This window comes from Tursiops truncatus, chromosome 2 (genome assembly GCF_011762595.2).
Source record: "Tursiops truncatus isolate mTurTru1 chromosome 2, mTurTru1.mat.Y, whole genome shotgun sequence".
Lineage (NCBI taxonomy): Eukaryota > Metazoa > Chordata > Mammalia > Artiodactyla > Delphinidae > Tursiops > Tursiops truncatus.
The window spans coordinates 54,764,864-54,792,676 of record NC_047035.1 but is presented as its reverse complement, the minus strand read 5'-3'; the positions used below and the strand labels follow the sequence as shown (position 1 = coordinate 54,792,676).

General features: G+C 35.4%; 1 protein-coding gene across 7 annotated transcripts in view; it reads left to right on the top strand.

The window, feature by feature from the left end:
• The window catches only part of TOGARAM1 (TOG array regulator of axonemal microtubules 1), an 80,153-nt gene extending 59,711 nt beyond the window's left edge, over window positions 1-20,442 (top strand). For 5 of the 7 annotated variants that reach the window (XM_073800521.1, XM_033851178.2, XM_073800522.1 and 2 more), the window contains 8 exons: window positions 1,712-1,947; window positions 2,351-2,509; window positions 5,569-5,695; window positions 6,923-7,041; window positions 14,005-14,194; window positions 15,764-15,983; window positions 18,597-18,683; window positions 19,309-20,442. In XM_073800521.1, the coding sequence (XP_073656622.1) occupies window positions 1,712-1,947; window positions 2,351-2,509; window positions 5,569-5,695; window positions 6,923-7,041; window positions 14,005-14,194; window positions 15,764-15,983; window positions 18,597-18,683; window positions 19,309-19,562 (1,392 nt within the window). In that variant the 3' untranslated portion in view covers window positions 19,563-20,442. Of the gene's footprint in view, window positions 1-1,711; window positions 1,948-2,350; window positions 2,510-2,739; window positions 2,864-5,568; window positions 5,697-6,922; window positions 7,042-14,004; window positions 14,195-15,763; window positions 15,984-18,596; window positions 18,684-19,308 lie in introns of those variants that run through there. The other 2 variants (XR_012329996.1, XM_073800523.1) reach the window with 2 other exon arrangements.
• The last annotated feature ends 7,371 nt before the right edge of the window (window positions 20,443-27,813 follow it).

Genomic DNA, 27,813 nt, shown 5'->3' with positions numbered 1-27,813 from the left:
GTTATACATATACATATGTTCCCATATCTCTTCCCTCTTGCGTCTCCCTCTCTCCCACCCTTCCTATCCCACCCCTCTAGGTGGTCACAAAGCACTGAGCTGATCTCCCTGTGCTATACAGCTGCTTCCCACTATTTTACGTTTGGTAGTGTACATATGTCCATGCCACTCTCTCACTTTGTCACAGCTTACCCTTCCCCCTCCCCATATCCTCAAGTCCATTCTCTAGTAGGCCTATGTCTTTATTCCTGTCTTACTCCTAGGTTCTTCATGACATTTTTGTTTTTTCCTCTTAGATTCCATATATATGTATTAGCATATGGTATTTGTCTTTCTCTTTCTGACTTACTTCATTCTGTATGACAGACTCTAGGTCCATCCACCTCACTACAAATAACTCAATTTAGTTTCTTTTTATGGCTGAGTAATATTCCATTGTATATATGTGCCACATCTTCTTTATCCATTCATCCGATGATGGGCACTTAGGTTGCTTCCATGTCCTGGCTATTGTAAATAGAGCTGCAATGAACATTTTGGTACATGACTCTTTTTGAATTATGGTTTTCTCAGGGTATATGCCCAGTAGTGGGATTGCTGGGTCATATGGTAGTTCTGTTTTTAGTTTTTTAAGGAACCTCCATACTGTTCTCCATAGTGGCTGTACCAATTCACATTCCCACCAGCAGTGCAAGAGTGTTCCCTTTTCTCCACACCCTCTCCAACATTTATTGTTTCTAGATTTTTTGATGATGGCCATTCTGAGTGGTGTAAGATGATATCTCATTGTAGTTTTGATTTGCATTTCTCTAATGATTAATGATGTTGAGCATTCTTTCATGTGTTTGTTGGCTATCTGTATATCTTCTTTGGAGAAATGTCTATTTAGGTCTTCTGCCCATTTTTGGATTGGGTTGGGTTTTTTTTGTTATTGAGCTGCATGAGCTGCTTGTAAATTTTGGAGATTAATCCTTTGTCAGTTGCTTCATTTGCAAACATTTTCTCCCATTCTGAGGATTGTCTTTTCGTCTTGTTTATGGTTTCCTTTGCTATGCAAAAGCGTTTAACTTTCATTAGGTCCCATTTTTTTATTTTTGTTTTTATTTCCATTTCTCTAGGAGGTGGGTCAAAAAGGATCTTGCTGTGATTTATGTCATAGAGTGTTCTGCCTATGTTTTCCTCTAAGACTTTGATAGATTCTGGCCTTACATTTAGGTCTTTAATCCATTTTGAGCTTATTTTTGTGTATGGTGTTAGGGAGTGTTGTAATCTCATACTTTTACATATACCTGTCCATTTTTCCCAGCACCACTTATTGAAGAGGCTGTCCTTTCTCCACTGTACATTCCTGCCTCCTTTATCAAAGATAAGGTGACTATATGTGCGTGGGTTTATCTCTGGGTTTTCTATCCTGTTCCATTGATCTATATTTCTGTTTTTGTGCCAGTACCATACTGTCTTGATTACTGTAGCTTTGTAGTATAGTCTGAAGTCAGGGAGCCTGATTCCTCCAGCTCCATTTTTCGTTCTCAAGATTGCTTTGGCTATTTGGGATCTTTTGTGTTTCCATACAAATTGTGAAATTTTTTGTTCTAGTTCTGTGAAAAATGCCAGTGATAGTTTGATAGGGATTGCATTGAATCTGTAGATTGCTTTGGGTAGTAGAGTCATTTTCACAATGTTAATTCTTCACAATGTTAATTTTTTTTAGGTGAAAAATTTACGCTCTGGAGTTTCTCGTGCTGCTGTGGTTTGTTTAAGTGACCTTTTCACTTACCTGAAAAAGAACATGGATCAAGAACTAGATAATACAGTAAAAGTTTTGTTGCATAAATCAGGAGAATCAAATACATTTATAAGAGAAGATGTTGACAAGGCATTGAGAGCTATGATCACTAATGTAACTCCTGCACGTGCAGTTGTTTCTCTTATCAATGGAGGACAAAGGTAATGTTCAAAATAATCTGGACATGTCCTTAAACTAAAAATACAGTTGCTTGTAATCTGGGGTATAGGAAAAAAACAAGCAAATTTCAATGTTATTTCAGTCAAAAAACATGTATTAAATAATTCCTACATGATAAACATCATATTAGGTACTAAGCATACAGAGGATAATATTGTTATTCTAATGTTACTTACATTCATACATCTGGAGCTAAATAAATGTCAGTGATTATGAGTTTTGTTTTTAACTTATTGGGGAGGGATAGCTAATGCAAATAATTTGTCATTTTAACCTGCAAGGATGATTGCTGAGGCTTAGGAGTAATCATTTGACTTTTAAGGTATATCTTTGAAAAATTGTTTATACATCAACTCTATTTTAATTGACCACGTTTCCCTGTAGCCATTTACACATTGCGGTAAGAAGATGTGCAGCCCAGCACTTATCAGATGTAGTAAAATTTATGGAACCAGAGCGTATTCTATCTGGAACAAAGGATATGGCTGACCGTATATTACCAGCTGCTGCTAAATTTGCTCAGGACAGCTCACCAGAAACCAGGTGAGTAGCTGCTAATAGTATTTGCTGAATCTCTTACTTTAAGGGCTTAAATGGCGTACTTTAAGGGCTTAAATGTCTTACTTTAAGGGCTTAAACAAAGGCTAAAGAAGAATGAACATTTTTCTAAATGGAAAAGTGGGATCCCCAGGGATTAGTGCTGGGGGTGATCTTATTTAACCAGTTTGTAAATGGTCTTGAGGGAGTGCACAGTGAATTCTCCAAATTTACAGATGACACTACATACCTCTGGGTAGTGAGATGCTGTGTCACAGGGATGATCTGCATGAAAATGGCACAAGACTGTATGAGTGGGCAGAAAAGTGGCTGAAGAACTTCATTGTGGGCAAATGTAAGGTAATGCCTTTAGGGGAAAATGATATATTTTCCAAGTAGCCTGGTAAAATCAAGGAAAAATACAGGAAGCAAAATGGATAACATGAGATACGTTCACTTAGAAAATTCCATGAATTTCTGATTGCTGTCTGTACTTGAAGAATAGTTTTATGAAGGTTAAGAACAATCAGAGAAAGATAACAAAATAATTAAGATGTGGATGGTACTATAGCTGTAATGCTGACACAAGTTTTGGAAGTAGTCAGAAGCCTAGGTTCAACTCCTAGCTCCAGTCACTGTCTGCCCTAAGCAAGTTACTTAACCTCTGTTAGCCTCTGTTTCCTCGTCTATCAAGTTAGTAAGGTTGGACCAGATATTTATAATGTCCCATACAAAATCTAAAAATTATGGCAGTTATATATGATCATAGATTAAAGGAAGAAGGTAGGATCCTGACTTCATGGAGACTAAAAAGTAAAGAAGGATATCAAACTTTTAACATTTTAAGACAAAGATATTCAGTACTTTAGGTAACTACAGTTAATCTTGTGGAAGTCATTATGCCAAAAGCTAACATAGAAAGTAGATATATTCATTTTCTGTCGCTGCATAACAAATAACCACAAATATAGTGATTTAAGGCAACACAGATTTTTTTAGCTTACCGTTCTTAGGTTAGAAGTCTGGCATGCTCAACTGGGTTCTCTGCTTAGGGTTTCAAAAGGCTGAAATCAAGGTAATAACAGTGCTGGGCTCTTATCTAGAGGCTCTATAGATGAATCTGCTTACAAACTCATTCAGGTTTTTGACCAATTTCAGTTTCTTGTGATTATAGGACTGAGGTCCCTGTTTCCTTGCTGGCTGTCAGCGAGGGTCCTCTCTCAGCTCCCTTAAGGCCACCTGAATTCCTTCTCACACAACCCACTCCATCTTCAAGCCAGCAACAGCAAGTTGAATCCCTCTCACGCTTGGAATCTCTTTGACTTCTTTTTCTTCTACCAGCCACAGAAAGTTCTCTGCATTTAAGGGTTCATGTGATTAGATTAGGTTCACCCAGATAATCCCCCTATCTTTTTTTGTGTGTGTGTGGTACACGGGCCTCTCACTGTTGTGGCCTCTTCCGTTGCGGAGCACAGGCTCCGGACGCGCAGGCTCAGCGGCCATGGCTCACGGACCTAGCCGCTCCGTGGCATGTGGGATCTTCCCAGACCGCGGCACGAACCCATGTCCCCTGCATCGGCAGGCGGACTCTCAACCACTGCGCCACCAGGGAAGCCCAATCCCCCTATCTTAAAGTCAACTGTGCCATATAACATAATCCTGGAAGTTATTTCTCATCATATTCATAAATTGTAGGAATTAGAGCAGGACATCTTTGGGGGAACCATTTTAGAAGTTCTGCATACTACAGTAAAGTTCAAAAAATTTAGGAGGGCTGGATCATAATAGAGTAGTTAGGAACAAAATAAAATTTACAATAGCTGTTTTGTGTACATCTTAACCTTTCCTTAATGGCATAGTAACTTTTCTAATCCATTTTGTCATTTCTTAGATTCTTATTTGAAATTTTAAAATTACAAAATAATTACAACTTTCCAGTTTTAGTATTTCTTACACTTTGTGTCCCTTTTGCATGTTTACTTGTTTGCTTTAGCCATTCCCATATCATTAAGGCCTATGATAGACCTACAGTCCTTAACATTCTGGGATAAACTTTAGAGTCACCTTTGAAACTATAACTGATTAGGAGCTACTTATCCGGGTGTTGACCTTATTCTGGTTGTGGGGCAAGAAAAGTAATTTTTATTCTTTGTTATTAACCTCCCTTTCTGTAATTTCACTACATTTGAAGGAGTCTGGTTGATATAAATGATGCTGAGATCATCCTATTCATCTCCCCCACAAAAGCCTTGCCTTCCCTAGTTTTTCTAGTGTCATAATTCAAAGTTGTAGGTAAAAGTATAACTGTAATTATTTTAGGGCCAAGCCTCCTTGAAGAATAATAATGTATTTTTATTATGAGGTACTATACCGACCACCCCATCCAAAAATATCTCCAGTATGCACTTCCACCATATCATTTACCCATTAGAATGATATCTTGGCTTAAGGTATTATCCTAAAAGAATTATTTTAAAATTCATATAGCATAAAAAACCTAGTTTGGAGAACATTAGACATTCATTAATATATCAGCCACGATTTACCAACTAACTTTGGTTGTATTTTAAGTAGCAAAGAATAGGTTTTTGAAGAATTGAAACCCAGGTAAGTTTTGGCAGGAAAAGGAAAAGAGAGAGGGTCGGCAATACAAAACCTTTGGAAGGTTGTCTCAGGCCAGAACATCTGGCCAGCAAGTGAGCAGCAAAAGGTCACCGAGCAAGGAGCCCAGGACAAAGACACAGTTCTCTTAATTCATAGTTCTGCCAAATGCCAGCCTTGATATGGACCCTCGGGTGCCTGAAAAATAGAGTCAGAGCTTTTGGCTCTGATCTGACACATAGGTAAAAGATTTGAAGCCATGTTTTTTTAAAGATGGGTGGCAAGAGAATGCTGTGTTTTCTAATCCAGTTAGTGTAACTACATTTCAATGACTTATTTAAAATAGAGATGATAATCTTGATGTTGATAGGTTTTTTCTATTGGAAAAAAAATTGTATCTAAGGACAGAAACTGAGCTTGTTAAGATTTATAGAATTATTTATGTATTTCTTAAATATCCATAGGTATTATGGCCGAAAGATGCTTTTCCTCATGATGTGTCATCCTAACTTTGATAAAATGCTTGAAAAGTATGTCCCATCTAAAGATTTGCCATATATTAAGGAATCTGTTAAAAGCTTAAGGCAAAAGGTATGTAGAAGAAGTTTATTTTATAAACAACTTTAAAAACAAAGTTCATTTGCTGAGGAAGGTAAAGGATAGAAATAATTACTTCTTTGATTATTTCTGTTAACCATTTAGAATATATCTACAGTAGCATTTCAACAACTGCAGTACTGAGTAGACATTCATAGTGTCAGTAGATGTTTATTGAACAGAAGCTTGATATTTGGTAGAATGTAGTGTGGTTTATTGGAATTACAAGACAGGTTTGAATCACAACTCAGAATTAGCAACTATATAATCTTAGGCACATCATTTCTTTAACCCAGAATTTTTATTTTTATAAAATGAGGATAATGATGTTTATTACAATTGATTCCTACTTTACCTTGTACGTTCTACCGTTAGAGCTCCTACCACACTGTGGAGTGTTGATAAGGAGATCCTTGAGGGGAAGCCCCATGTCTTATATATCATGACAGGTAATGGGGATTCAAAAATGTCTGTAAAATGCGTGACTGAGGGAATATCAAGTGAAATGAAATGTGAAAAGTGTCTTATAAAAAAGTAATCTGTTTACACATTGTTTTTTGCAAAAATGTGCTTAATTTAATAATGTAGAATTTTTCTGTGTTAATTTATGTTATTCCTCTCTGGTAAGCTTAGGCAAAGGATTCATTTATGAAGGGATACTACTTCAAATATGTATTGTGGTAAACATTTTAGAGCATTTTTTTCTTCCTATTGATATTAAAGATTTCAGCTTAATTCATATAGAATTTATCAAAATAACCATGCAAAAAGATTGTCTTACTAAAATGAGGCAGATTATATCTGTGAGTTATTTCAAGTACAGGTATCAGGAAAAAAAAAGAGGTTTTAAATAGTTCTTTCGAAATGTTTATTTTCATACTAGTGTTGCATAGGAATTCATTGTTTATATAATGTGTTCATATTTTCTGTATAGATTTTAAGCTTGAAGAAGAGTAGTTACAAAACATAGATGTTAAGTTTTGTATTTAAACAGTTTTACCAAGCCAGTATCATTTCCTAGTAGTTGGGTACATATTTTGTTAATTTACTACTAATTACAAGATAGTTTACATATCTGAAACCCTTTAAAGCACAAGTATAGCAGATTATTAAAATGCTTTCAACCATAAGAGATCAACAGTGACTGCTATGAAAATTCCATTGTACACATTCTTTCACTTTACAAGTTTTAAGACTTTTATTACACTGCCTTTCTTATAGGGTTTGGGAGAGATACCACTAGATACTCCTTCAGCAAAAGGAAGACGATCTCATACTGGCAGTGTTGGAAATACAAGGTCATCATCTGTTTCTAGAGATGCTTTCAATTCAGCTGAAAGGTAGAAGCGTTTGCTTGTCCACATTATTACAGAAATTACTCCCTAATAGTGATGATAGTCTATTTGAATGTTTTCATGAACTATCCCAGGGGTATTTGTCAAAATTTAATGGAGTTTTAAAAGTTGGTAAGGATTTAGAAAGTGTGAGGTAGTTAGATTTAATAAGGTAATTGTATATTCACAGCAACTTGCTTTTACATGAGCTAAACATTAGTAAAACTTTAGTGTTATTGAACTTGTCAATAGTTGACCAGTGTTGGACAACTCTGATTAATTTTTTCAATTTATAGGCTTTACTTCCCCCCTTGATTATAAAAGTAATACATAATTATGGTTAAGGGGGAAAAACACTTGAGAAAATACAAACATTAAAAGAATTTAACGGGGGGGTGGTGGTGGGATGAGTTGGGAGATTGGGATTGACATATACAGTAATATGTATAAAATAGATAACCAAAAAGAACCTGCTGTATGAAAAATAAAATTCAAAAAAATAAAAATAGAAAAAGGAGAAAAAAAAAGTAAGTGAAAAGAGTGGATATATGTATATATATAACTGATAAATTTTGTTGTACAGCAGAAATTAATGCAACATTGTAAATCAACTATAATGTAATAAAAATTTAAAATAAAAAAAAAGAATTTAACCAATCACATAATATCACCAACTAGGAAAAAAAACTACTCTTAAAATTATTATAAATATAATTGTATATGTAATTGCATAACCTGTTTAAGCTATTTAGCAATATTTAATAGATTGATTATATAACTTATAAAAATCTTTCAGAATTATTATGATCTCTGGTATATTTTAAAATATATTTTAAACATTACTTTAAAAATTATATGAGTAGATACATAGGTATCTTTCATATTTTCTATATTTGTGTGTCTTTGGATAATAAATTTTACAAAAAATAAAAATCCATGGAATTTTGGAACTTTGTTATTCAAAGTGTACTTCACAGAGGGACGTGTAATGTACAACATGATAAATATAATTAATGCTGCTGTACGTTATATATGAAAGTAAATCCTAAGAGGAGTAAGTCACAAGGAGGAAAGTAAATCACAAGGAGAAAACTTATTTATTAAAAACATTTTTTTCTGTTTCTTTAGGTGCAACTAAACTTATTGTGATAATCACTTCATGAGATATGCAAATCAAATCATTATGCTGTATACCTTAAACTTGCACAGTGCTGTATATCAATTATATCTCAATAAAATTGGAAGAAAAAAAAGTGTGGGAGAAACAAAGGCTTGCTTAGACGAAAAATGAGGGAATTTGTTTCCATTAGACTTGCTCTGCAAGAAATGTTAAAAGAGTTCTTTAGAGGAAATAATATACTATAGGAACTAGGTTGCTTCCAGAGCAGAGACTGTGTATGCCACGTTATTCTATAGCTTGGAAGGACCAAACCACTTTGGGGCAAAAGTTTCAAAACAAAATGTGAGAGAAGATGTGTATTTATGTTTCTTTTAATTATTTTAGAATGAATTATTATTTAATTTATGAGGACTCTAGAGGAAATCGCTGACTTCTTCATGCAGTAAATAGGGCCTACTTCCAGGACCTTACCAATGAGGGGCTCATTTCACCTGCCACCTCAGCTCTTTTCTCCTCCTCAATACCCTTCTCAGTCTGATTGACTTCATTAGTCTGCGGGCCCTTTTTGCCCCATTTCTTGCCTCCTAGGGTCCTGCTTTTCCTCAGTTGGCCACTTTTCTCACTGCACTTTAGCTCCCTTCTTCTCTCATGGCATCTTCACCTCCATGTCCAAGGCCTCAGTTCCTCTGTGCTGGGTTTTCTCTGCATGGGGTGTGGCCTTCTGTAGCTGTTGTTCAAGTCTTCTATACCCTAACTGATTTTCTGTCTACTTGTTCTATTAATTGCTAAGATAGGAGTATTAATATCTCCAACTGTAGTGGATTTTTTTATTTATACTTTAAGTTCTGTCATTTTTTGCTTTATGTATTTTGATGCAATGTGCTTATGTTCAGGTATTTAGGATAGTTGTGACTTTTTGATGAAACGACCTTTTTATCCTTATGAAGTCTCTCACTTTTTCCTGAAGTCTACTCTGTCTAGTATTAACCATTTTATTGTAATAGTGTTTACATGATATGTCTTTTTTTTTTAATAACAGTGTTGTGGAGATGTAAGTCATATAACACATAATTCACCTATTTAAAGCATACAATTTAATGTTTTTTGTATATTCACTGAGTTGTGCAGCCATCATTACAGTTAATTTTAGAACATTTTCATCACCTCTAAAAGAAATCCCATGCTCATTAATAGTCACTATCATTTCCCTGCAACCCCCCCATTCCAAGCCCTAGGCAATATGCCTTCTGTTTCTGTGGATTTGCATATTCTGGGCATTTCATACAGATGGAATCATATGATACGTGGTCTTTTGTGACTGATTCCTTAGACTTGGCATTATGTTTTTAAGCTTTATCCAAGTTGTAGCATATATCAGTACCTCATTCGTTTTTACAACTAGATAATATTCCATTGTATGGATACACTACATTTTGTTTATCCATTCATTAGTTGATGGATATTTGGGTTTTGTTGTGGACATGTTTGCAATTCTCTTGGGTATAAGGAGTGGAATTGCTGGGTAGTAAGATAACTGTGTTTAAACTTTTGAAGAACTGTCAGACTGTTTTCCAAAGTGGCTCCATTTTACAGTCCCACCAGCAATAGTAAGAGGGTTCCAATTTCACCACACCCTCATCAATACTTGTTATTTTCCATGTAGGTGTAAACTGGTTTCTTATTTGACAAAGAGTCTCTCTTTGACAAACTTTAGACAGCCTCCTCTGAGCCCTCTTTTACACCAGGCCTCATCCTTGGGCCATGTCCTTGGCCTGCCTAAGCTAGTCTTAGTTAAGAATCCTGCTAAGTCATTTCCTTCTACCCCTTCATACTTATCACCCTTGATATCTGAGCAAGTTCCTCATCCTCCATCTTTGATATATAAGTATCTGGCTTGTCTTCAGCAAAAATCTTGTTAGACCAGCTTAGTAAGAAACCCCCTACTCTTGATGTCTACTCTTAGTAATCTTCCATCCACTGACCCTCTCAATCTTGGCTATAAATCCCCAGTTATCAAGTTTCAGAATAAATTTTTCAAAGTATGTTTTTTGTAGATCGTATGTGATTAGGTCTTGCTTTTGTATCCAGTCTAACAATCTCTGCCTTTTAATTGGGATGTTTGACCATTTATATTTGATGTTATCGTTCATATGGTTGGGTTTAAGCCTATCATCTTTTTTTTTTTTTTTTTTTTTGCGGTACGTGGGCCTCTCACTGTTGTGGCATCTCCCGTTGCTCCAGACACGCAGGCTCAGCGGCCATGGCTCATGAGCCCAGCCGCTCCGCGGCATGTGGGATCTTCCCAGACCAGGGCACGAACCCATGTCCCCTGCATCAGCAGGCAACTCTCAACCACTGTGCCACCAGGGAAGCCCCTTTTATGCTATTTTTGTCATGCATTTAACTTCTACATACTATAATCCCCACAATACATTATTGTAATATTTGCTTTGAATAGTCTATACATTGTATAATTAATAATGTTGCCATGAACTATTTTCATTCATTCTTTTTTCCCCCAATTTTATTGTGATACAATTGAAAAATAACATTGTATTAGTTTAAGGTATACAGCATGATTTAATATGTAAATATATTGTGAAATGATTACCACAATAATAAATTTAGTTAACATCCGTCACCTCAGATAGTTAACAATTTCTTTTTCTTTCCCTGAGAAATTTTAAGACCTACTCTCTTAGCAACTTCCAAATCTACACTATTGTCACCATACTGTACTTTACATCTCCAGAACTCATTTATCTTACAACTGGAAATTTTTATCTTTTGAGTCTCTTCACCCATTTTGCCCACCCTTTAACCCCTGCCTCTGGCAACCACCAATCTGTTCTCTGTATCTATGAGTTTGGTTTTTTAGGTTTAAGTGAGATCATACAGTATTTATCTATCTCTGACTTATTTCGCTTAGCATAATGCCCTCAAGATCTATTCATGTTGTCACAAGCAGCAAGACTTCCTTGCTTTCTAGGGCTGAATGTATATGTATATACCACATTTTCTTTATTCATTCATCTGTCAGTGGACACTTAGGTTGTTTCCATGTCTTGGCTATGGTAAATAATGCTGCAGTGAACATGAGGATGCAGATATATTTTAGAGATAGTGATTTCATTTCCTTAGGATATATTAATCAGAAACGGAGTTCCTGAATTATATGGTAGTTTTTTTTTTTTTAAAGACCCTGGTGAGGCATAGTTAGAGGCCTCTTCACCCAGTTGTTATTTTCCAAAACAGTGAATGGCTGCCTCACTCCCTTTCCTGCACTTGGAGTTCTTCATGGTAGTTCTATTTTTAATTTTTTTGAGGAACCTCCATACTATTCTCCATAGTGGCTGCACCAATTTACATTCCCACCAAGAGTGCACAGGGTTCCCTTTTCTCCACATCCTCACCAATACTTGTTATTTCTTGTCTTTTTGATAGTAGCCATTCCAGCAGGTGTGAGATAATATCTCACTGTGGTTTTGATTGCATTGCCCTGATGATTAATGATGTTGAGCACCTTTTCATGTACATGTTGGGCATTTGTGTCTTCTTTGGAAAAATGTCTACTCAGTTCCTCTGCCTATTTTTTAATCAGGTTGTTTGTTTTTTTGCCATTGAATTGTATGAGTGCCTCTTATACTTCGGATATTAGCCCCTTATCAGATATATAATTTGCAAATATTTTCTCCCATTCTGTAAGTTGCCTTTTAATTTTGTTGATGGTTTCTTTTGCTGCGCAGAAGCTTTTTAGTTTGATGTAGTCCCAGTTGTTTGTTTTTACTTTTGTTGCCTTACTTTTGTTGTAAAATCCAAAAAATCATTGTCAAGACTGATGTCAAGGAGCTTATCCTCTATGTTTTCTACTAGGAGTTTTATGGTTTCAGGTCTTACATTGAAGTCTTTAACCCATTTGGGTTGATTTTTGTGTATGGTGTAAAATAGGGGTCCAGTTTCACTGTTTTGCATGTGGCTGTTTGGTTTTCCCAGCACCATTTAAAAGACTATGCTTTCCCGTTGTATATTCTTGGTTCCTTTATCATAAATTAATTGACCATATATCATAAATTAATTGTGTGTTTATTTCTAGGCTCTACTTTGTTCCATTGATCTATGGGTCTCTCTTAAACTAGTACCGTACTGTTTTGATTACTACAGCTTTGCAATATAGTTTGAAATCAGGAAATGTGATGCTTCCAGTTTTGTTCTTTCTCAAGATTGCTTTAGCTAATTGGGCTTTAGTGGTTCCATTCAAACTTTAGAATTATTTGTTCTAATTTTGTTATTTCAATAGGGATTGCATTGAATCTGTAAATTGCCTTGAGTAGTATGGTCATTTTAATAATCTTAATTCTTCCAATCCATGAGCATGGAATGTCTTCCATTTATTTGTGTCTTCTTCAATTTCTTTCATTTTGAGTGTGGAGCTTTTTCACCTCCTTGGTTAAATTTATTTCTAGGTATTTTATTCTTTTTGATGCATTTATAAATGAGATGGTTTTCTTAATTTCTTTTTCAGATAGTTGGTTGTTAGTATATAGAAATGCAACTGATTTTTATATGTGAATTTTGTATCCTGCAACCTTACTGAATTTTTCATTAGTTCTAACATTTTTTGGTGACATCTTTAGAGTTTTTTTATATAAAATATTATAACATCTGGAAATAGAGATAATTTTACTTCTTTCTTTCCAATTTGGATGCCTTTTATTTCTTTTTCTTGATTAATTGCTCTGGCTTGGATTTCCAATACTATGTTGAATAAGAATGGAAAGAGTAGGCATCCCTGTTTTGTTCCTGAGATTAAAGGAAAAGCTTTCAACCCTTCACTGTTGTATGATGTTGTGGGCTTGTCATATATGGCCTTTATTATCTTGAGGTATGTTCCCTCTATACCCAAATTGTAGAGAGTTTTTATCGTGAATGGAAGTTGAATTTTCCAGATGCTTTTTCTGCATCTATTGAGATGATCATATGATTTTTATCCTTCATGTTGTTAATGTGATATATTATATTGATTGACTGGTGGATGTGGAACCATCCTTGCATCCCTGGGATGAATCCTATTTGGGTCATTGTCTATAATTCTTTTAATGTATTGTTACTAATACTAAGTCATTGAAATAGTAAATCCCACTGGTCTTGAGATTCTGATTTTCCCAGGCATATCCACATGGCTATTTTTCAGAAAAGGATTGACATATCGGGCCTGAGACTGGTATCCTTGGAAAGGCCAGCTTGTGAGGTTAGCCTTTGGCTAGCATCTGGAAACTAGAATTTCAGGAGGATTTCCCCCCCATTCTTTAACTTGATAAGAGTAATTTACTGTGCCTCTATTATTTAGGCAAACAGTGTGGTTAAAGCTGAAGACCTGCTTTCCTTCTGGGAGTCTAGAATTTTGGTATGTCCAAGGCAGAGGACCACCCATGACCAACTACCCATAAAAATCCTGGGCACAGAGCCTCTAATAAGCTTCTTTGGTAGAAAACATTTCATATGTGTTGTCACAGTTTGTTGCTGGAAGAATTAAGTTTATACTGTGTGACTCCACAGGGAAAGGACTCTTGGAAGTTTCCATCTAGTTTCCTTCAGACTTTTACCCCATGCACCTTTTCCCTTTGCTGATTTTGCTTTATATCCTTCTGCTGTAATAAATCTTAACCATGAGTAAAGCTACGTGCTGAATCCTGAGTTCTCCCAGAAAATCACCAAACCCAGGGGAGATATTAGGGACCCCCAACACAGGTATCGTGGCTATGGGTTAAGTCATTTTTTGAATTTTTCAAAAATGAATACATGATGAGAATTATTCATTGTGTTTGTGTTTTACCTTTCTTTCACTTTAGAGAGGTAACTGAAATTCGTGAAATCACCAGAAAATCAGTTCCCCGCAATTCCTTAGAAAGTGCTGAGTACATTAAAGTCATAACAGGTTTATTAAATGCAAAAGACTTTCGTGATCGTATTAATGGGATTAAGCAACTTTTATCAGATACTGAGAACAATCAAGAGCTTGTTGTTGGAAACATTGTGAAGGTAAGGACTGTCAAAATTAATTTTCATTTTCAATCTGTGGTTAATAAGGTTCATTAGCATAAAAAATTGCCCTTTTTCTTAATATTATATATATATTACTGTAAAGTGTTAAACTTAGTGAAAAGAATGCACTGCTTAGGTTTTGCAATGTTAAAAGCATTCTAGAACAATTGAAAGTAATTGAGGAAAAAGGTAAGAAAATAGGTTTATTTGTTTGACTCATCCCACTAGATGGTAACTCCTTGAAAGCTCTGTATTCTCAGAGCTCTTAGAACCTGGCATTCAGTAAATATATGTTGAATGAGGGAGTTCCTTGTTGGCCTAATGGTCATTATTCCGGGCTTTCACTGCCATGGCCTGAGTTCAGTCCCTGGCCGGAGAACTGAGATCCCCGCAAGCCATGAGGTATGACCCAAAAAAAAAAAAAATTGCTGAGTTAATCAATAAATATTTTAAAAACCAGGGCATTTAAGAGAGTTGATATTACTAAGGAATAGTTAATAAAAGTTTTCATATGTAGGTTAGAAATCTGCGTATGCTAATTTTTATATATTATGTTAATATATATTTATAAATATATATTTATATTTTATAATTTGTATAGGAAGACAAGAAGCAATAGAAAGGGAGACAGTAGTAAATTAATAAATGTTAGTGGTACCAGAGTATAGATTACTTATGCTTCATCAGAGTTTAGTTCAGTTAATCCCATTAGTAATTTATTCATTAAATTCCATTTTAAATTTGTATTAGGTTCATTAAACTTGGCAAACATACTATAACAACTCTATTCTAGTGGTCGTGTCTCTTAATTTTCAGAAGAAAAGAACCATGTTACCATGTCATGGGAATCAGAAAGTTACATTTTCTGATATCTGTTGAGTAATTTTCATATATCTATATCTATATATATCAGGAATTATTAGTTAATAGTCTTGGTTTCACAGAATAGCTCTTCCCTCACCTGATATAGGTAAAGAATTGCTTAGCATTCACTTTATTATATCTTGAAGTTATGAAAGCTAAGAATTAAAAGAGCAAGGAACAATTGTTTAAGTACTCAGGTTAAGAGGTAATAATAAAAACTTAACTCTGAAATTGCATCTAAAATTCTCATGAGAAACCTAAACTGAAACTAGATTAAATCTCTGTAGTAAAACGGACATGTCTACTTCTGTTACAAATAGAGAAAAGAATAGAAACTTTTCTTAAGTTTTTAAAGTTAGCTAAACCTGTACATTTCAGAAAACAGCATTTTTATCACATTTATAGTAAATCAGTTATCTGTGTACTGAACCAAATTTCTCAACCTTAATTTAGTAGGATGTCTTTTTAGGTGATGTTTGAAGCCTTCTCTTTTTGCTATAAGAAGACTGGACACTTAGATTTAGCATCAACATTTTTATAAAGTTCCTATTATCTAAGTTCAAGTTAAGTAAGATGTGTGTGTGTTTTTAAATAGTACATTTCTCCTTTAGTAGGATGGATACTATGAAATGTCATAAGGAATTTAAATATAATAGATATCAACATTATTTCACTTTAAATAATTTACCAATTTACTTCCAGATCTTTGATGCTTTTAAATCTCGACTTCATGATTCCAATAGTAAAGTAAACCTGGTGGCTCTAGAAACAATGCACAAAATGATTCCTTTGCTTAGAGACAACTTATCTCCTATAATCAACATGCTCATCCCAGCAATAGTAGATAACAATCTGAATTCCAAGAATCCAGGCATCTATGCTGCTGCCACAAATGTTGTTCAGGCACTGAGTCAGCATGTAGGTAAGAAATCTTACTTTGGCATTCAAATTATTTTGGCTTTACTTTCGTATTTTCTGATTCTACAAATTTTTTTAATGCTGAAAACCTAGCTGTTAAATTTTTGTCAATTCATGTTGTGACAGAATTTTTTTTATTTTCTCAGTAAAAGTTTTAATTATTTTTAGTGATTAAATACCATCCCATTAAATTGACTTTCTCTTCCCTTCTTTTTGACTTTTTCAATTCTTATTTTCTACCTCAACTTCATATCTGATACAAAATTAACTCAAAATGGATCACAGATTTAAATGTAAAATTTAACTGTAAGACTTTCAGAACACATGAGAAAATCCTTAGGACCTGTGCTTGGTGAAAAAAAAGAAAAAAGTATGATCCAAAAAAAGTCTATAAATTGGATTTCATCAAAATGTAAAACATTTACTTTGCAAAAGACCTTATTTTTTTTACATGAAAATATTTATTTTTGTGTTACAAAAACAAAAATATATCCAAGCAGATAATGAAATAAACATATTTTTTAAGTGTCCCATCCTGGGCTCTCTGTCTTAGAAGTTAGTAAACAATTCAAGTTTAGGTTGCTTCATACTTGTTCTGGATGCTATGAGGTCTCCATCTTAGAACCATATTTCTATAGTGTAGCTCGTAACTAATTGGACAAGTCATCCTCTATGTCATCATCCCAATTATCCTCCCAGACAAACTGCAGATTTGGAGGAAATATTTGCAAACCACATATCTGATAAATACGCATATCTAGAATATATAAAAAACTCTTGGGAATTCCGTGGCGATCCAGTGGTTAGGACTCCGGGCTTCCACTGTAAGGGGGCCTGGGTTTGATCCCTGGTTGGGGAACTAAGATCCTGCAAGCCGTACGGTATGGCCTGGCCGATAAATAAATAAATAAATAAATAAATAATAAAGAAGTCTTAAAACTCAACATTAAAAAAAAAATCTAATTAGAAGATGGGCAAAAGATGTGAAGAAACACTTATATGGATGGCAAATAAACACATGAAAAGATGTTTAACATCCCCGGTCATTAGGGAAATGCAAATACAAATTAAGACCATAATCATTACACAAGTAATCATTACATTAGTCTGTTCGGGTAGTTAAAACAAACTACCACAGCCTGGGTGGCTTAAAAACAACAAACACTTATTTCTCACAGTTCTGGAGCCTGGGAAGTCCAAGATCAAGGCACCAGCAGATTTGGTGTTGAGTGAGGGCCCTCTTCCTGGTTTATAAATAGCCATCTTCTGGCTGTGTCCTCACGTGGTGGAAGGAGCAAGGGAGCTCTTTGGGGTCTCTTTTATAAAGGCACTAATCCCATTCGTGAGGGTGCCACCTTCATGACCTTATTACCTCCCAAAAGCCCCACCTCCAAACACCATCACACTGGGGATTGGGTTTCAACATATAAATTTGGGCGGGGATGCAAACATTCAGTCCACAGCAAGTATTAGAACAGCTAAAATTCAAAATAGTGACAACACCAAATGCTAACAAGGTTGCAAAGAAACTGGATCTCTTACGTTGGTGGTGAGAATGTAAATAAAATGGCATAGCCACTCTAGAAAATTGTTTGGCTGTTTCTTAAAAAACTAAGGATGCACTTACCCATCAGTTGTGTTTTAGGCCTTTATCCCAGAGAAATGAAATCCTATGTCCATGGAAAAACCTGCACATGATTGTTCATAGCAGCTTTGTTTGTAGTAGCAAAAAACTAGATATAATTCAGTGTGTTAATGGTGAAAAAAACTGATACATCCATACGATAAAATATTAGTTAGCAATAAAAAGGAATGAATTATTGATACATGAAACAGTTTGGATGGATCTCAAGGTCATTATGCTGAGTGAAAAAAAGCCAGTGCCAAAAGGTCACATGCTGTAGGATTCCATGTGTATAACTTTCTCAAAATGACAAATTTGCAGAGATGGATAACAAATTAGTGGTTATCAGGGTTTAAGGGCAGTTTAGGAGGAGTGGCTAGATGTGACTGTAGATCTTTGGGGTGATAGAATAGTTCTGTATCTTAATTGTACTGATAGTTTCACAAATCTATACATGTGATAAAATGACTTAGAATTATATACACATATTGTACCAATGTCAGATTCCTTGTTTTGATGTGTACTATAATCATGTAAGATGTAACATTTGGGTGAAAGTACACAAGACCTCTCTGTACTGTCTTTGCAACTTCCTGTGAAACTATGAAATTAGAGATTTGAAAAAAATCAGTAAAGGTAAAAACTATCCCCAAAATTTCAATTCTTTTTTTTTTTTTTTTTTTTTTTTTGATAAACCTATGTACTATCATTTGGAATAAGATGCCTAGGAGATGGGCAGTTCTTTTTCTTTTTTATACTGTATGACAGCTCCTTTAATATTCTGTGAGCTATTTTTATTTCTCATTTGCTGTAAGAATATTACTCTGTTAAGGTTTGTAGAGAATTTAAAAAAGTGTTTATGTAGATTAAATCTTTCTAACACATTTGCATTCACTTGCATGGATTTTTTTCCTTTCAATGCTATGTAATGGAAAATAAATAAGATGTTGTAACTCTTTAAACATGTGCCTCTGTGTTATTCTTTTTGTTTAGATAATTACTTACTTCTACAGCCATTTTGCACAAAAGCCCAGTTTTTAAATGGAAAGGCAAAACAGGATATGACCGAAAAGCTTGCTGGTAAATATTTTTAAATTGTTATTTCTAAAGAAATAATTTATTGACTAAGGATAAACTGATGGACATTTCAATTCAATTTTAGGATAGCTACTAAACTCAATATCATTATCCAAGAAGTAGAAATAAATTGTATAATGATCCGAAAGAGGACCTTTTAAGACTTTTACCCAAAAATTTTCTTCAAAAGAATTTTATTCCTCTTTTCCCCAGTAAGTGTTTAGTCTTCTTGTTAGTAGAAATAAACAGGATAAATAAAAAGACATTAAAATCAAATATTGGTACAGATGGAAAACTACTATTTCAAATTATGTATTTAATAAAAGGTCCATGAGTTAAAACTGTATATGTCTTGATTTAACTACATTTGGAAAACATTGTGATAAATTTTTGGTTTGGTTTCTGTCTTTACTACTTTTGCCTGTCATATATAGATTTCTAATACTTGAAGATCCCAATCTTTGGGAGCAAAGTTTCTGACTTTACTTTTTTTTAAGATACCAAACATTTCAGGGCAAATGGCATAGGGAAGAAGCTTCGTTTATTTTATATGCTTTTTAATTCTCAGAACTCGAATTTGTTTGTTCTTTTTTTTAACCTCACTGTTTACCATATTTTTGTGTTTCAGATATTGTTACGGAACTTTATCAAAGGAAGCCCCATGCCACAGAACAGAAAGTGTTGGTTGTTTTATGGCACCTCTTAGGGAACATGACAAATAGTGGCTCGCTGCCTGGAGCTGGAGGAAATATACGCACAGCCACAGCTAAATTATCAAAAGCACTTTTTACACAGATGGGTCAGAATCTGTTAAATCAGGCTGCATCTCAACCATCACATATAAAAAAGAGTTTAGAAGAATTGCTTGATATGACAATTTGAAATGAATTACGAATTTTTGATGAAATATGAACAAAACTGTTTACATGATGACAAATGGAAGTTTTTTAAAGTTAGATTTTCAGTGCCTGTACTTCTCATCCCGTAAATTAAGTCAATAGCTATTTTTATTTGCAGCCTATGAGTACACATCTGTCCTATATCAACCCTATCATTTGTACCCATCACACAAAAATCTAAAATAATCTAATCTAATATTCATGAAATCTGAGGCATGTGGAATGAATCCAATTTTAATATTTTTGAGAAAAGTCCTGCTCATTTGCACTATTTTGTAGAAACTGAAATTTGTTGCCCTATATGTACAATTAGACTTTTAATTAAAAATATACTGTTTATTATGTAATCATGTTTTGCTATGTCTCATTACTCAGCCTTATTTTATGAAGTGGAAGAAAAGTCACTGAACTATGTTATCACAAAGTTTTGTGTGCTATTTGTGAAAAACATGTATTTCTGAAATCAGTCTGCTAATATGATTGTGCAGTATTAGCTTGCTTTTGCTGCTGTGTTAATGTGATATATTTGCTTACCATTTGGGTTTAATCATCTATATAATTGTGAAATTTAACAAGCTATAATAAAGCATGACGACCAAAGTTTTAGAAAACATTTAAATATTTTAAATGCACGTTTAAGAAAACGTGTTGAATGTAATTTCCCTATTTTTGTGTGCAAACACTAAATTTTATTTCTATATGTCCTGACATTTATAAAGGTGTTATTTTGCTGCCCAGTTGTGTAATTCTCAAATATAGTGCCAGGTGTTCTATAGCTTTTCTCAGAATTCTTGGGCAACAAGTACTGTATGCATCTTAAAAACGAAAAGGAATGTTATAAAATAAAAGGATTTATTTCTGTAGATGTGTGAGAGGTGTCCTATTTTTCCAACTCCGTATTTGTTAAAATGGGGAAAATATGTATTCTGATATTGACCTATCATTTTCACTTGTTATACTTGATACAATATTGACCTATCTCTATTGACCTAACAATAGACCTGGGTTATAGTTCTAGCTTTACAGAAAATTCACTCTGTGACCTTGGGCAAGTCACTTGCCAGATTTAGGCCTCAATTTTCTCATCTCTAAAATGTGAGGACTGGACTAGATGATTTTTAAGGTTCCATTTTGCTCTAAAATTCTGTGATTCTATGTTGTAGTTTACTCTAAGATAACTTTATTACCATTGTGAACTACCTTCATTCTTTTTCACTTCTGTGTCACTGACTAGTTTTCTAATGTATTGATATTTGGCTACTTTTTAAATTGTGATTCTTTGTATTATCTGCAATTTCTGAGGAAAAAAGCAAAAAAAAAAAAGTTTGAAGCTAATCTGAAAGGAGAGTAAAGATGTGGCTACTTTTTCTGTTTATATACACTGTTTTATAATTAAATACATACTTTTAAAATTCCTTTTCTTCTAAATGTATTTTATTATGTTCCTATAATTTAGGTCCAAAATTGGCAAACATTTTCTGTAAAGGACCAGAAAATCAATATTTTTGGCTTTGTAAGCCACAGATTCTGGCATATTCTTTGTTTTTGTTTTTTTACAGCCCTTTAAAAATGTAAATAAATTCTTGGCTCAGGCCTCTGGCATAGTTTGCCAACACCTGGCTTAGATTCTTTTGACTTCAGTTGTAACTCTGAAATCGTTATTAAATTTTGCTTCAACCTTTGTGATATTCATTATTGAAACAATAGTTACAGATTCTAAATTTTATTAATTTTTACCACTGCCCTTGTTTCATTGCAAATGTGCCTAGTAAATTTGCATTGATTGATTGTTGGATATATTGAAATATATAAATTTCAAAGGCCAAAGAAGAGCACTACGTTATTTAAAGCTTAATCATCCCTTATTTTCAGTAGATATAGTTTGAATTTTGCATTGAAAAAAGTACAGTAAATATATCGCTACTAATAATGTGGAAACTTTACTTCACACAATTTGTGTGTTTTTATTATAAAGAAAATAGCCATAATGTAACAGAGTCCCACGCCTAAAAGTTTTTTCTCTGTATTAATAACTTCTTGATATTGAGCACTCAGAAGTCTAGCATTCTGTTGCCAAGAACTGTTACCAACCCAGAAATCAAAAAGAATTGGAGACTGATCACTGATGGAAAGAACTAAAGAAAAGCTGAAGGCTTGAATAAATTGAAATAAAGGAATTTGTTTTTTTTTTACAAGCAGTGATAGTGATAAAAGTGTAACCCCACCAGCACTGCAACTAAAAAATAAACAGCAAAAAATTTAAATGGCATATTTACCCAATGGAATTGATAGCATATATTTACTAAAAATGTTAATCATTTTAATCACAGGGCCATGTGCACAATGTGTTAAAGGGAAAAAGCCTGACTACAAAATACAGTGTCTCTATTTGTTAAATATATACACACAGAGAAAACAGAACTGGAATTATATACACCGACATGTTAATGGTGGTAATCTGTGGGTAAATAAGTTATTTTAATATTTTAAGCACACTATTCTGCAATTTCTATTTTCTCAGAAATGAGCAACATGTATTGCCTGTGTAATAAAGTTTAAATGACAATATGGTAATCTGAGGAGAATCTGAAAATAAGGGTAACGTGAAGAGAAGAAAACATGGCAAAAAAGAGACAGTAGTGAATATCAAAGTGCTAAGGGAGGTAGACAGTGATACGACTAGAAGAGAGATGAGAAGAAAGGGAAGCAAGAAATTGTGAAGGTAAAGAGCATAAGACTTTGATTCAGAAAGCATGGATTTGGAACCCAGGTTTACTATTACTTGTTAAACCTCACATATATCCTGCAGTTGGTGTGAGGTACAAAATTAACATGGGATTATGTATAAGAAAGCATTTGTAAACCTCAAATTCTGTGCAAAGGTAACTTATTCCCAGCAGCAAATGAAGTTGAGGAGAGATGGGCAGAAACACTACAGAGATCTTTAGAGCCAAGATAAGCTAACCCTACTTATTTCATTGCTGGTTAGAAGGTTAAATACATCAAACGAAGGCAAAATCATTTAAGTACTATATCAACAAGAATGAATTCAAGTCTCATGATGTGTTCTGTAAAAGAATACCTAAATTCATACTTAAACTCTTCTCTGGGCAACAATGGGATAAACAGATTTCAAAGTGAATTGTAGGTTTAGCAAATAGTCTTTTTTTTTTTCTTATTAAATATGGAATGTGTGAGACAATGTTATGTAAGATGAAGACAATGGTGTGGTATGACCAGTCTTGAATGAGTTGTTCACCTCTATGCATTTACTGGGTGCCTTGGCCTATACTGGGTGCCGAATAAATAGTACTTGAGTAAAATGTTATATACGTTTGAAATTTATTCTGGAGCAATGTTTTCAAGGGTGGGGGTGGTGTATTTTAAAAGTTAACTAGTAGAAGAGGGATAGTTGGATGGAAACACTGATCCAAAGGCCTCCTGTGGCAAATGGATTTCATAGGATGTCCCAGCCTAATGGATAGATAAGGTCTGCCTGTTCAATGTGTTGAAAAAGATTGTGAGGTTCTAGCAAGTTTCAATAGGAAAGAATATAGTGATCTTACTATCCAGGGCTCAGAACCAGATTCTAGATAGTAAAGGTCTAAAGAATAGTATAACAAGAGTGAGAATTGAAAGAATAGATCTGAAAGGTATTCTGATGGCAGGACTGACTAAATTGATGACATACTTAGATTTGGAACATAAAGGAGTCAAAGTTAAAGAAGTTTCTCACACTAGAGATTGGTGAATGCTGATGCCATTAACTGAAATGGAGAACACTGGAGGAGAAGCAGGTGGTGGAAAAAAGAGGAATGTAATGCTTTCAGACCCCTGTGAGAGAACTGACTCTGAAGGCAGTTCTGAATTTATTGATTGATTGATTTATGGCTGCGCCGCCAGGCCTGTGGGATCTTAGTTCCTCGACTAGGGATCGAACTGGGCCATCGGCAGTGAAAGCACAAGAGTCCTAACCACTGGACCGCCAGGGGATTCCCAGCAGAGTTCTGAATTTAAATTACAGCTTTACATTTATTAAATCTATGGCCAAGAGGATAAAAAGAAAGGAAGGAGGAAGGAGGGAAGGGAAGAGAAGAAAGAGAAAAGGAAAAAACAAACCCAACTGGCATGAGCAAAAAGGAAAATTATTTTTATTGATGCTTATAACAGAAGTCAAAGTCTCTGGCTTCAAAGCTGGCTTGACTCAGGGCTCAAATAATGTCTAGAACTAGTTTCTCTCTCCTTCACCCATAGAAACAGCCAATTTCTCTTTACGTCTCGTTGACCAGAATTGGGTCACCCCTTCTATCCCTCAATCAGTCATTGGCAAATAGGAATGGGATTACCACAGTTGGTTTGTATTGATTATGATTCAGCTCCTGGAGTTGGGCACATTATTACCTGATACCTGAAGAAAAAAAAAAACTTTAAAAAGCAAAATATATACCTAACACAGCAATATGAATATACTTAAAAGAGTAGTATGGGGCTTCCCTGGTGGTTAAGAATCCGCCAGCCAATGCAGGGGACATGGGTTCGAGCCCTGGTCCGGGAAGATCCCACATGCTGTGGAGCAACTAAGCCCATGCGCCACAACTACTGAGCCTGTGCTCTAGAGCCCGTGAGCCACAACTACCGAGACCGCGTGCCACAACTACTGAAGCCCGTGCGCCTAGAGCCTGTGCTCTGCAACAAGAGAAGCCACCGCAATGAGAAGCCCATTCACCACAACGAAGAGTAGCCCCCGTTTGCTGCAACTAGAGAGAGCCCGCGTGCAGCAACGAAGATCCAACACAGCCAAAAATAAAAAAAAAAAGAGTATATGTATGAATATACATGGAATACATAAACAGTAGCTAAACAGCAATACACATACACACACAATATATATTTGCAAATATCAGCAATCTCTTTCACAAGCCGGTCATGGTACCCCAGTTGATTTAGCTATTAAAGCCTGAAAACTCAATCACCCTGAAAGAATAACCCCTATCCTCTTCTTGCATTCACATTATTCTCTTTTTGCAGCATTATTTGTGAAGAATGTAGAAATGTCCTAGTCCTTAACTTATAACAACATACGGCCTTACTTCAATCTTGCAACATACTATGTCCAACACTCCATGTCTAGTAAAGATACAATCCATAATGAAAATGTAGGTATCATGATTTTTAATGGGCAAAATAACAGTATCATAACCCAGGCTTGTGGGATCAGAGAAGATATCTTCAAGGAAGCAACATTTCAAATAAGTTCTGAAGATTGAGTTATTCGACAATGAGAAAAGAAAGGAAAAGCACATTCTAAGTACCTGCAAAGATCAAAAACTAAGAAGATGAAAGAAGTCAATCTTCCATGTGTCACAGTGAGCAGGACAGAGAGGTTCCAGATAAAAGTAGAGGTAAGAACAAGAACAAAATGGTAAACGCAAGGATTTGGATTTTTATCCCCTAGGACCTGCTATAGGAAGTCATGAACAATTACAGATACAGTTTCATAGCCCTGTGACAAGAGAACAAAAAGACTTGGAATAGGGAAATTGGGGCTGGGGTGGGAGAAATTAAAATGCAAATCTCCCTCTTTCTTTCATTTTGACATTTCGACAGCTGGGAAAACATTACACAGATTAACAATTTAACAAATTATTCAGGGGACTTCCCTGGTGGTCCAGTGGGTAAGACTATGGGCTCCCAATGCAGGGGGCCCAGGTTCAATCCTTAGTCAGGGAACTAGATCCCACATGCATGCTGCAACTAAGAAGCCCGCATACTGCAACTAAACGATCCCGCATGGTGCAACGAAGACCAGGCGCAGCCAAAATAAATAATAAAATAAAAAATAAATTATTCAAATTGGAGCATTTTAGGATCCAAATAACTCTCAGGAAGACTGAACTGAGGCGATACCATTTGAACTAAATCTCACAGATCATATAATAGTAGAGAGGGACAATATCCATATTGTGTTTGGATTTAAATCTCCTAGAGCCACAATTTTATTTGCTTTAACCAGTAAGAAAGAACACTAAATACAGGAGTCTAAATGTTTTGAATACAAGAGCCACCACTATTCAATGATGGATTTATTTATGATGTAAATGAATAGCATTCCCTAGAGAAAATATGTTCTGTAATAAATGAGCCATGTGGTGTTTTATGTGCTTTTTCATTGCATGTTACATTTTGAACAGAATAAACAGGAATCTTTACTGAATAGCCCAGAAAGAAGCTGCGACTAACACTGGGTATAAGAAGTTTTTTGCTCTTTTATCAGTCACAATCCCAGAAGGAAATACATGGCTTATCAACATCAGGGTAATTTGAGAAGTGGTTAATAAGGGACTATTTACAATGGTTTAGGGAAACTTGGAATCTGGAAGAAGAAAGTGATACGGAGACCGCATGGAAGGAGCTAGGGGAATAAATACTCTGACCTCACTCCTCCCTTCTGTTCTTCCAGACCCAACCAGAAACCAGCGAGCAAAGGTCAAGATAGAGAAGGGTGGACAGTTGATTTGGAGAGGCAAATGGAAGAAATCCATTACATTAATAAACAACACCTTTTCCCATCTGTCCCAACTTTTTGTTCTGTTTCTGAATCACCTGACTTTAAATACTGTATTTTAGAACTTGCCATGTAAACTGCACTATTTGGTATATCTTTTTTTTCTTCCCAAAGCTTATAATTGTGATATACAATTTCTTTTAAAGTCAACTAAAGCTACATCAAGTAAAAAAAAAAAAAAATTGAGTTTTCACCTGTGAGGAGAGCAAGCACTGTAGACAGAGGAAAACACACTGAAAGGTTGAGACACATAAAAGGGACATAGACACTTAAAAGGGAACAGTGGGTTTTGTAAATTTATGGGAAGGCAGAAACCAGTAAGAGGGCTGGTGTTATTACGAAGGACTATATTTTCAATGCTAAAATGTTTAGGTTTTTCTTAAAAGCATGGGGGGAAACCAGTGAAGGTTTTTAAGCAGGACCGTGAAAGCAATAGTACTGGCTTGAAAGGTTAAGATGTAGAAAACCAGATAAAGGGAAACAATGAATCTACAATGAATAAAGCTGAAGAAGCAGGTAGAGTTTTAGAAAATGGCTCTTAGAGGAGATGAGAATCTCAAACATAATCTTATTTACTGATGAAGAATTTGAGATTACTTTAGGAAAGTTTGAAAAGAACCAGGAGAGAAGTGAAAGCTGTGGCACTCAGAGCCACTGAATGACAGTGTTTGTGGCAAAGTCTGCATGCCTTCCCAATATATCAGAGACCCTTAACTGCTCCTTCCCATAGTGAACATAAACGTCACTGGGTACACCAGTGAAAAGCATGGCTGCACTGTCAGAGAATTCAAAAAAGTTAGCTTGAAGAGTAGAAGAGGCAATGCAAAGCGAAAGCTGCAACTAGATGCAGTTTGATGTAAGTGAAAGATAAGACTGGTTTTGATACTTGGAAGCAAAGGAGCTGTTGAGGGGATTTATGATTAACAGGTTAATAGACAGAAAACATCATCTTGCAGAGAAATATTTCTGGAAACAGACAGATTCCAGAGGAGGAAATTGCAGCCCAGTTGTGATACTACTGAATCTTGAACAAGCGATTGCCTGGTAAATTGTCGGTGAATTCAGGAGCCTCGAAATATGAACAGGAGAGAGGCCAGATTTGAAAAAAAAAAAATTTTTTTTTTTTAAACTGAGGATGGGAGTATAGCTGAAGAGTACTGCTAAGATTATCAAAATAATGCAGCCTTCATTTGTCCAGGGAATAATTTTACATATCCCTTTAATAATCAGTTCCTCAAGCCCCTAACTCCACTATTGTTTCACCTTCAGGAAACCTGGGTGGACCCAAAGTCCAAACCATCGTGAGATTTAGGAGTTTAAGGCTGAATTTCTGACCACTTTTAGGTAGAGGCGTGGAGCCTAGGCAGTTGTTTGCCAAAAAATAGTAACAGTATTTTTCCTTGACTGGGCGGGGCGCTGTCTGTGTTTAAAATCAGGGGTGTGGAAGGCCCTGAAGACTCTCCTTCGGATCTGCAAGTCCCCGTAGAGGAGGAAACACTGAATTGGAGCAGCGGCCCCGCCCTCCGTGGCGGCAGGGCGGGGACGGGGCTGGGCAGGGCGAGGCGGGGCGGGGCTGGGCGAGGCGTGGCCGGGCAGGACCGGCCCCCGCCGGATCCCGCGGAGGGCGAGGCCTGCGCGCTGCGCAACCACGTGACTTCCTCGCCTCCGG